Raw genomic sequence first — 10,681 nt, forward strand, 5'->3', positions numbered from 1 at the left:
GCCCTGGTTGGGGTGCCCGATCTGGGTGCCGGGGTGCAGCTGGCGGAGGGTCCAACTCTGCTTTTCAGGAGCCCTTCATGGTTTGGGATGTGTTGACGCAGCCCCTGTACCGCCCCCATCTGCCCCCTCCTTTGGGTGGGGGGTATCCTCAGGAGCACCCCATCGCCCCCAGCCGCCGCGGGGACCGACAGAGGCTCTCCCGGTCGATGCTCCTGTACAATTCCCATTTATTATTTCGAGACCTCATTCCAGAGAAGTCCGCTAACTCCTGAGCAACCTACTGGGCTCCCCCCAGAGCCCCTGGAGCTGAAGCAATGACACCGTTTGGGGAGGGAGACGCGGGGTTCCGGGGGTTTAGAGTTTCCGAAAATAAAAGGGAGGGTAGAAATTCAAGAGAAAAAAAACCCATCCCTTGCCAGCCCGGGGATGGAGGATGGAGCTGGAGGATGCTCCGGGTACCCGGGAAGGGGGTCCCTGTCCCAGCGCGGTGGCACGGGGCTGTGCGGTGCCCCCCTGCCTGGTTCGGGGGTGGGGAGGAGGGATGGGGAGGCGCAGGAGCAGTCCCATGGGAGCCGCGGGCATCAGAGCTGGGAGTACAGGGAGTTCTCCATCTCCGGCGTCAGCTTGGCGTGGAAGGAGGCGATGCCCACCCCGAAATCTGGAGGGAGAAGGAGAGAGCCGTCAGGGCCGTGGCCAAGCCCCTTGCACCCCGGCTCCTGCGGGAAGGGGATGTGGACCCCCCCCTATCCCTCCATGTCCTCCAGGACATCCCTGCAGGCTGAGCCGGAGCGCGGTGCCCACCCCAGCAGCGGGTCACCCCCCACCCCCCCCATCCCCAAGGCAGAGCGATCCAGGTCCACGTTGGCCACAGTCGAGCCTGCTCCCCGTGGGTACCCCACAGCGGTTGGGGGTCCCTCCCGCCGAATTCCCCATCGCTCTGGGGGTCCGTACCCATGTCTGCGTCCAGGCGCCCGGGCGGCGGGGGGTTCTTGCGGTGGTCCTCGATGTGTAGGGTCATCTCCTCCCGCGAGGCAGTGGAGTAGGGGCACTGCATGCAGGTGTAGCGGCCCCGCGTGTGCTCCCACACGATGCGGCTGTTGGAGGAGTGCCCTGCAAGGACGGGCGAGGAGGGAAGCACGGCGCTCGCCCACCAGCCCACCCCCCTCGCCCCCCACCATGTCTATGGGGGGGGGGAGAAGGGGGGAGGTGGCTGTGCCCGGCAGCCCCCCAACCCCGCCGGTGGGAGCCACGCGAAGCGGCAGCACGGGGTGCAGGGCAGGCGGCCCCGGGTGCAGTGGGGCTCGGATCGGCCGGTGCTATAGGGGCAAGGAGCCCCCCCGCCCCCGGCTCCGAGCCCCACATGCACAGAGGTCCCCTCCCCAGGATGGGGGGGGGGGGGGGGGGAACCCCCAAATGTAGGAGCAGGGGGTGAGGCTGTGCCCCCGGCCCCCATCGCCCTTTGCCCGTCGGTCGCCCCTCTGCACCCCATGGAGCGAAGGGCAGTGGTTTTGGGGCCGGGGCGACCTGGGGGGGGGGGTGGGGGTGGGGGGTTGAGCCCAAACAGCAGCTCCTTCTGCCCACGGGTGCCAGAGGAACCAGTCTCCGTGGTTGCGGGGGGCACAGCCGGCGAACCCCCCTCCCCATCTCTGAGCTTACCTGGGCAGCATCCCCTCTCTGTGGCTCCCAAAAACGAGGGAGCCTGCCCTCCCCCTCTGCTCTCCGGGGAGCATCGTAGCACCCCACGGGGCCTCTCCCAGCCCCTGTGGCCCCCCCCCCCCCAACCTGCCACACCCCCACACACACCCCCCATCCCCTCCAGTGACAGAAAGCAGCCCCCAACCATTAGGTGCCAAACTAACCTGGAGTCACTCCTGAGCCAAAGCATGGGAGGAGTGGGCTGACACTCACACCTGCGGAGGGAATCGAGGGGCAAGACAAGCATTAGGTCTTCCCCTCCCTGGGTTGGGGGGGTGAGGGGGGATGTAGGGGGGCAGGCCTAGCCCGGCCCCCCCGCCTTGCACCCCCAGCACGCCGGGGAGCAGCAGGGCTGGGAAAATTTGGAGATTTGCTTTTTTTGTGGTTTTTTTTTTGGTGGTTACTGGTGCTTTCTCCAATCAATCGAGCATCCCTGTGGGTGGGATGCAGGAGGATGGGGGGGGGGGGGCAGAGGTGGGATGGGGCTGGGACGGGGAGGAGGGGGCCAGGGAGGTCTCGCACGGGGCTGGGAGGAGGGGGATCCTCGGCTGGCCGACGGCGGGTCCTCCTCCGGGAGCTGCTGGTCAAGGCGGGAGCAGAAGAAGGTTTGCCCGAATGGCCCCTTGCGCTCACCTTGGCTTTTCTTCCAGACGGCGTTGGAGACGGGGGGGCCGTGGCCCGGCACGTAGGGCCGGAGGCGATGCTGCGCCGGGGGCTGGGACAAGCTGTAGGGCGAAGGGGGCACGTAGGACAGGAACGGCCCCGGCACCGAGGAGTGGGGTGGCCCCGAGAACTGAGTCAAGGACGACGGCCCGAAAAGACCGGGCTCCAGCAGCGGGAAGGGGTGGGGGGCCGGCGAGACCAGCGGCAGCGCCTCCAGCGAGCCAGGCAGCTCGGGGAGACCGGTGGGGAGCACGGCGGGGGCCGCCGGGGCAGTGTCCGCGCCGGGGAGGATGGCTTCTTTCTCCGGGGGCCGAATAACGCCCGGGAGCTTGGGGAGCCCCTCGGGTGGTTTGGCCGGGGGGTCCTTCTCCAGGGCAGAGGTAGCAGGCAGGACGGGCTTGTCGGTTTTGGGGGGCGGCGGCGCGGGGCTGCTGGCGCTGTCGGAGCAGACGTGCAGGTGCTTGAAGAGCGAGCGGTGCGTTCGGAAGCGCAGCATGCAGTTCTCACACCTGCGGGGGCCGGAGAGGCAGCGTCAGCAGCGGCGACCCCCTCTGCATCACACAACCCCCGTCCCCATAGCCCTGCCCTGGGGTCTGCCACCAAAATTGGGGGGGGGTCTGCAAAGGTGGGAGCCCGTGTGCTCGGGGCTGTTCGGGTGCCCCCAACGTGTCGTGGGAGGTGTCGGCAGGGAGATGGCAGGGTGGCACACGGGATGGGGACGGGGACCAGCGGGACTCACTTGAAGTAGCGGTTTGGCTTGTAGTGCACCTTCATGTGGGCCATGAGGTCCTGCATGCTGGGGAAGGTCTCCGTGCAGCCCAGCGTGGGGCACCGGAAGGTTTTACCTGAGCGAAGAAATCGGGCAGAGATTCAGCAAGAGCCCGGCTGCGCCGGGGGCAGCCCCACCAGTGGGTCTCCAGCGCCTCCCACCCTCTCCCCAGTCCCGTCCGGTGCTGTGCAGCATCTCCCAGAGGTACGGGCACCACCACCGCCAGCTCTGCCAAAGCTTCAAGTCCCACTTTGCCACCTCCCAGCCAAAAAAAAAGGGCACCCTGGAGTGACGTGGGGTGTCCCGGCCTTACCCTCCAGGGACTGTGTGGGTCTGTAGTGGACCTTGAGGTGGTCCATCAGCTCCTGCATGCTGGGAAAGGCCAGTTTGCAGCCGTAGCTCGAGCACTGGTAGTGCTTCCCTGGAAGGAGACAGATCGGTTGGCCTCGTCCCCACCCCGGACATTGCTGTCACCCCCCCCCCAACCCCTCCCGGGGGCAGGACTGGGCTCACCTGGGACAGGTCTGCGCTTCAGCGGCCGCAGGTCCTGGGTTGGGGTCCCTCCGCTCCCCGCCACCGGCATCGGGCCGCCGGGCAGAGCCGCTTCGCTGCAACCTGCCGGGGAGAGGCCGTGAGACGGTGGGTACCACCTGCCGCGGGCAGCACGGAGCCCCAGCCCTGCCTACACCACCTCCCTCTTTGTCCCCCTTCCCACCCCTTACAAACGGGGGGGGACACGCGGCAATTTGGCGGGGGGGCTGGTTTGGAAGGGGCTGGAGGGGCAGGAGCTCTCCAGTTAGAGACGGGTCTTTGCTCTAGAAGCAGCTACTGGTATGGAGGCAGAGGGTGCGGGTGTCTTGGACGGGTTGGGTGATGCCACCTTGGACAGGTTGGGTGATGCCACGTGCACACCCACACACACCCTCAGGGCACTCCCGACCCCCCATGGGGTGGGATTCCCCCAAAGGGACCCAAGAGCAAGAGGAGCAAAGGCTTCTCCCCATTGTCGCACCCCAACTCCTCTCACCACCACCACCACCACCCCCCCCACCACCACGTGGCACGAGGGACTCACCTGCCCCCTCTCCGGAGTATTTACCCCCCAGGGAGAAGGTGGGCACAGCCTCGTCCTTCTCCGTCTTCATGGCCGGGCCGGTGGTGGGCACGGGGTGAGGTACGCGCTGCCGACGGCGTCTTCTCCTGGTGATGCTACACCGAGCGCAAAGGGCGAGAGGTTAAAGCTCGGCACGGTGTGATGTCGACTGTCTCCTCCTCCTCCTCCTCCTCCTCCTCCTTCGGGACCTCCTGGGCCAAGCTGGCAGGAGGTCCCGGCTTCACAGGGTGGCACTTCGCCCCGGTGGCTTTGAAGCCAGAGCTGGCACCATCCCTTCCTGCTTCTCCCACCCCAAGGGTGGTCCACAACCCCCCTCCCCCCCCGAAAAAGGCCCCCTCCCCAGCTGCCATCCGGCACAGCGACTCCCGCTTTGGGGTAAGGTCTTCCCCCCCAATTTTGAAGGTTTTTCCAGCCAAGAGCAGCAGCGGGTCCCATTGCAGGACCAGAAGCATCGGCAGCGGAGCGCGATGCCCGGCTGATGGGCACACGGGGATGATTCCTTTCACACCAAACTACATCAGCCCCTCCCCAAAATGAACTTGGCTCGGCCTCACGGAGCCTCTGCGCGACGGTCCGACACGCGAAAGCCAAACAGCCCCCAGTAAAAAGCATCCGAAAAATCCCTCACTTTGGGAGAGGCTCAATAGTGTCTTAATGTCAAAGTTAATAATAATGAAAATTATTATTAAATTATTACTACGTTAACAATAAATTAATATTAAATTAATATTATCATCCTCATCCTCATCCTCATCCTCATCCTCATCCTCATCCTCTCTGGGGCTGCGGAGTGGCTGCCCCAAGCACGTCCGCAGTCGGTTCCAGGGTTAACGTTTCCCCAAGCTCTCAACGACTCCCCCGCACAAATGTCCCTGGGGACAGGTCACATCCACCCCGCTGCCCCCCACCGGCCCCAGCCCTCAGCAGCTGCTCAGGAGGCATTTTCCCATTTTCCCAGCTTTTCCGCTCCATCCCGGCTCCCGGCTGGCCACGCACAGGGGGGCTTTAGCCCGGCGAGGGTGGGCTCAGCGGCCGTTACTGCAGCAACCGGCGGCGCTGGGATCGCAACCCAGCGGGCAATAAATCAGCACGGAGGGTGGAAGGGGGGGGAAAATCCATGCGGGATTATTTCTCCGGCCGCCCCCAGGCTTACGGCTTTGTTTGGGGGTTGCGATGCTTTTTTTTTTTTTTTTTTTTTAAGTTGTTTTCTCAGCTTCTGCTGGCGCTGCGGGATGCAACGTGCGCTGAGGTCAGGATGGGCTGGATGGGGGGGGGGCAGGCACAGAAAGGGGGGTGGATTTGGGGCAGCACCAGGGGCTGATGGTGTCCCGGGAGAGGAAATTCAGCCCCCGGTTGGAGGGGTTGGTCTGTTCGGTGCGCACGACGCGGCACGGCCGGGGCGGGAGGGGGTAAACACTGCACAGAAAGTTCACGGCGGCTTTGATGGAGCTTTGTTTTATCAGGAAGGGGAAATGCAGTTTTGCTGGGAAAAAAAAAAAAAATCTCAGGAATCTTCTCTTGGGGGAGGAAGCATTAAAAGGGTCGAGACAGGGCTGCGTCCGCCTGCTCGGCCCCTCGTGTGGCATCCGTGTGCCACCGCCACATTTCGGTGACCGTGCCCGCAGCCACAGAGCTTTGGTGCTGCCGGAGCATCGCTGGGCAGCGAGTCCTCCAGGCTGTAGCAAACCGCCCCAATTCCCCACTTCCCCGTTGGAAACGCCGACTCCGGATCAATCCTCGATGCCACCGCCTGTCCCCAGTGCCTGCTGACGGTCCCCCGGGGACGGGCGGTCTCCAATGGCCTCCAGACGAGGCCATAAGGGAGCAGGACACCCGCACCCGCTGCACCAAGAGCTCAGCAGGAGCACAGGCCATTTTTTTCCAAGTCCATTTTTCGTGAAACCGGGCAATTCTTCCTCGGCAGCATCGCAGGAGGGCTGTCGGCTCCCGGGGCGGACATCTCCCGGTGCTCCGGGGTCAAACCCCTTCTCACGTCGCAGCTCGTGCTGAAACCTCCCTCCTCTCCCTCTCGGACGCCGCTCTCCATTTCCCACTTGCAGGTGGTTACCCCAGAGATGAGTTTTAAGCTGATTTTTCTCCGGAAAAGGTGGGAAAATGCCTCCTGAGGGGCAGGTCCGGTGAGGGCAGGCAGACGGATGCGGGCGCCCGGCGTTGCGGCCAGGAGGCCTGCGCCCGGCTCGCTGCCCCATCGTCCCGCCGCAGCAAAGCTGTTGTACGCGGGTGCGCTTTCGGCAGCGGACACGGCGGCAGCACCGTCGGCTCAGCCCAGGCCCTGGGTTTCAGGGAGCCGGTGGCACCTGTATCATTTTCCTGCGTTTGTCACCTGCCGTGGGATGGCATCCAACACTTTTCATTCTCCGTTCTGCAACCCTGAGCACGACGCTCCCACCCAGGTGCCCCTTAACTGTCCCCGTCCCCAACCCCAGTGACCCCACATGGCCACCGGAGATGCGACTCCCCCAGCGCGGATGCAAACCCTGCCCTGGAAACCCAAATCCCGGAGCCACCGCAAATTCGGTGTCGCTTTTTGAAGGGTTTTCCTGCTGCAGGTTCAGGCTCCGTGAAAACCTGCCGGCACCAAACTCCCTCTCTCCGGCCCCTGTGGTGAATGGGGACCCTGGAAAAATCCTCTTGGGGGGCTGATGGCAATGGGATGAACAGGGGGGTTTGCAGCTACTGGTCACCCAGAGCAGCCGCCGGTGCTGATTGAGTTAATAATTAATACAGCTCATCTCCCTCAAACGAACCAGGGCGTTGATACGCATCGCCAAGCACAGAAGACTTCCACAAACCCACCCTGGGAGGATAAATGGGACAAATAATCCTATTTGAGCATCTCCGCGTGGTCTACGGCCAGAGGTTGCAGAGGCTTCCCGAAAGGCAGCTCCTCGGCGTAGGAGATGAGAGACAAAGGCTCCGAACAAGGGGCTCATGTGATCGCTCAGCCGGTGAGCGCCGAGCGGCGCGGAGGGAGGAAGCACAGGCTGTGACAGCGGCACGGCTCCTGCCAGCGCGGCGAGCCCCCCGCCCGCCCCGGGCACACGCTCTGGCCACCGCTCACCCGGTTAAAATGCACATCATAAATTAAAACGTACACCATAAATACTCCCGGTGCCTTCAGACATCCCTGAGGAGCCCTGCAGGAGCTGGGGGGGGGAGGGAGGGGAGGGGGGGAAGATGCACCGGGCATCTCTGCCACCCCGCAGTCCTGGGCTTTGCCATGGTCACCGCAACTTTGGGTGCCCTAATCCCAACTTGGGCTGGAGCAAAGCTGCTGCCTCAATGTTTTTCCCCTCCGTCTCGCTCCAAGGACAGGCTCCCCGCTTTGCCAACTCAGAAAATCTTCTCCGAGAGCCCCGCGGAGCCCACCCCGGACCTCGCCGCGGCTGCTGCTGGTGGCAGCGTGGGCATCCAAGGGGGCGAGCACCGAGCCTCGCACACAGCCACTGTGCCACGTCCCCAGCGCGGACACAGGGGCAGCTCAGCCGAGGCCCTTTGGCGGTTCCTTGGGAAGCATCTCTCAGCCTTCCCCGCAGGGCTGCCCTCGGCAGCCTGGGGGGGTCCCCGCCATCTCCCCCGCTTTGCTCCAAGCCACGGGCGACCTGGGTGGCGTGCTGTCACTTCCCCGTATCCCCGCACCATCCCGGTGCCCACCTTTACCTGGCTGCCCGCAGTTGGCGGATGCACTGTGCTACATCAGCTCTTCAGCTGGAAAAAAAAAACCTCTATCCTTTCGGGAGCCATCTGGGGAGGACGGACCATCCCCCCTGAGCCCTGTCCCCTGCCCCAGCAGCCCCGGCCCCGGTCAAGTCCACACCGTGGCGGTGGCGTGGGACCCCCCTCGCTCCAGCAGCCGCATCCTCCAGCCCCTGACAGCAACAAAGCGGCTCCCACGTGTGCGGGAGGATGGAGAGGCTGTGGGGAGACCCCAGTGGGGGTCTGGGGTGGGCGAAGTGGGTCCTGGTGCTCCCACGGGCCTGCAAAGAGCGGGGGCTAACACCTCCCGTGGCTAGCTGTCCCCGTGCTACTAGCCCCACAGGTAGTAACCCCATGGCTAGCAGACCCACACGGGTGGCACCCCCATGGCTAGTGGTCTTTGCGGTTAGTAGCCCCCCATAGGTGATACACCCGTGGCTACTAGTCGCTGTGGGCAGTAACACAGCCATGGCCAGCACCCCCCATGGCTAGTGGCCCCACGGCTAGTGGCCCCCGTAACCGTGAGCTCCCCGTGGGCGGCAGCCCCACGGCGGCTGCTTCCCCGGACCCCCGCCCCCCCCCTCTCCTCCGCAGCCCCCGGTGCACGTCCCAGCTCCCTGCGGAGCCCCGCTACCCGTACACCCCCCGGTACCCGTACACCCCCCGGGGCCGGTACACCCCCCGGGGCCGGTGTCTCCCTCCAGGTCCCCCGGCAGCCCCGGTCCCTCTCCCCGGTCCCCCCGCCCCCGGTGCCCGCTGCTCCGGTGCTGCCCCCCCCGGCCCGTCCCCGCACGTACCGGGGCTGCGGCGGGGCCGGCGCCGCCCGGAGCGCACATCAGCGGCGGCGCGGCCGCGGGGCCATTTTCTGCGCGGAGCTGTCGCGAGAGTGAAGAGGAGGGGGGGGGGGGGGGAGAGGAGGAGGAGGAGGAGGGGGGGGGGAGGAAGGAGCAGTGCGGAAGAGGGGGCGGGGGCGGCGGGGGGGCGGCCTGACCCGGCCCCGCCCCGTCCCGGTGCCCCCCGGGTGTTTTTCCCGGGTGTTTTGGAACCCCCCCTCCCCCCCGTCCTTTCCCCGCTCGCTTCGGCTGCGGGAGCGCTCCCGCATCCCGGCGCCTGCGGGCGGCTGCGGCATCCCGGGGCCCTCGAAGCGCCTCGGGGTCCCTGGAGCATCCCCGGGACCTTGGAGCATCCTGCAGCCCTTGGAGCATCCCGGGGACTTGAAGCATCCTGGGCCCTTGGAGCACCCTGGGGGGTCTTCAGAGCATCCCGGGGGCCTTGGAGCATCCCAGGCACTTGAAGCATCCCGGGGCTCTTGGAGCATCCCGGCGGGCCTTCAGAGCACGCTGGGGGGGTCTTTGGAGCATCCCGGCGGGCCTTCAGAGCACACCTGGGGGGTCTTTGGAGCATCCCGAGTTCCTGGAGCATCCTGGGGCCCTTGAAGCATCCTGGGTCCTTGGAGCATCCCAGGAACTTGAAGCATCCTGGGGGCCTTGGAACATCCCAGGGGCCCTTGGAGCATCCTGGGCCCTTGGAACATCCTGGGGGCCTTTGGAGCACCCCAAGGTCTTTGGAGCATCCCGGGGTCCCCCAAGAATCCCAGAGCCCTCAGGTCATCCCAGGGGCCCTCAGAGCATCGTGGTGCCCTCGGAGCACCCTGGGGTCCTAAGAAGCCCTTGGGAAGCCCTGGACCCCTTAGAGCATCCCTGGGCACCCCAAATCTTTTGGAGCTCCCCAAACCGCTCAGACCACCCTGTACCCCTTAGAGCATCCCAGAGCCCTTTGAGCCCCCCAAGTTCCTTGGAGCACCCTGGACTCCTCAGAGCATCCCAAGTCCATCAGATGACGCATGACTTAAGAGCAGCCCGAGCCCCTGGGAGCCTCCCAGGACCCGCAGAGTAACTGGAGCCCCTCAGAGACCCCCCAAGACCCCTGGGAGAGCCCCTTGGAGCACTGGGAAGCCCTCACAGTACCCCAGTGAGTGGCTGAACTGGCCCAGCTCCCGTCTGCCGGTGGGGCAGAGTGGGATCACCCTCCTTGCACAGCACCCACTGGCAGGGTGCTGCCCCCCCCTCAGCCCCGACACATTCCCCCATGGCCCCAGGGAAGGGCTGGAAGGCGCATGAAGGAATTCCCTAAATCCCCAGAGTTTCCAAAGCCTTTTTTTTTCATTCAAATAAAAACAGAGGCTCTGCCTGTTCTCCCCCTGTTCCCCGCCCCCCTTCTCCTCCCCCCCCCCCCCCCCCCAAAGCTCTGCAGTGCAAGGACTCCATAAAAACCTGTGATTTACAGAAAAAAAAAAAATCACCCCAAGAACCGCGGGGGCTGTAAAAAACGCTGATGGGGAGACTCAACCAGCGCTCGCAGCAGCGTGGGGCCACGGAGGACTTCACATCCCAGCAGCCTCCTGCCCTGTGCCGCCCCCACCCTGGAGGAAAGAGGGTCCCCTGAACCCCTCTGTAGCCTCTGGGCAGAGGGGGGGGTCTGCCTGTTGCGGGGGGGGGAGCCCTGGAGGGAGGAAGAGGAGGGCTGGGACGCGAGGCTGAGGCAGGGCCGCGCGGCAGCGGGCTGTCGTCACTTCCTCCGGCCGCCCGGCGCGGGGCTCGGCGGGGGGAGCGGGGGGCAGGCAAGTGACGAGCCCCGACATGTCATCACCTTTCGTCCCTCTCCCTTCTGCAAACCTCCCAGAACAACCCCGCGAGGCACTCAGCGCCCCCCCCCTGCCAAGA

The 10,681-nt window shown here is 65.3% G+C and overlaps 1 protein-coding gene across 1 annotated transcript; it reads right to left on the minus strand.

The window, feature by feature from the left end:
• Positions 1–217: 217 nt before the first annotated feature.
• Positions 218–4,289, minus strand: ZNF414 (zinc finger protein 414). Its single transcript, XM_082495239.1, has 8 exons — positions 4,203–4,289; positions 3,641–3,742; positions 3,441–3,548; positions 3,098–3,203; positions 2,329–2,867; positions 1,860–1,910; positions 952–1,110; positions 218–658 (listed from the first exon to the last, which is right to left on the minus strand). Exons 1-8 carry the CDS (start codon positions 4,270–4,272, stop codon positions 582–584), a joined length of 1,212 nt encoding a protein of 403 aa, XP_082351365.1. The 5' UTR covers positions 4,273–4,289; the 3' UTR covers positions 218–581.
• Between the last annotated feature and the right edge of the window lie 6,392 nt (positions 4,290–10,681).

The sequence above is a fragment of the Vanellus vanellus genome (assembly GCF_965231255.1).
Source record: "Vanellus vanellus genome assembly, chromosome: 25".
In the NCBI taxonomy this organism is placed as follows: Eukaryota; Metazoa; Chordata; class Aves; order Charadriiformes; family Charadriidae; genus Vanellus; species Vanellus vanellus.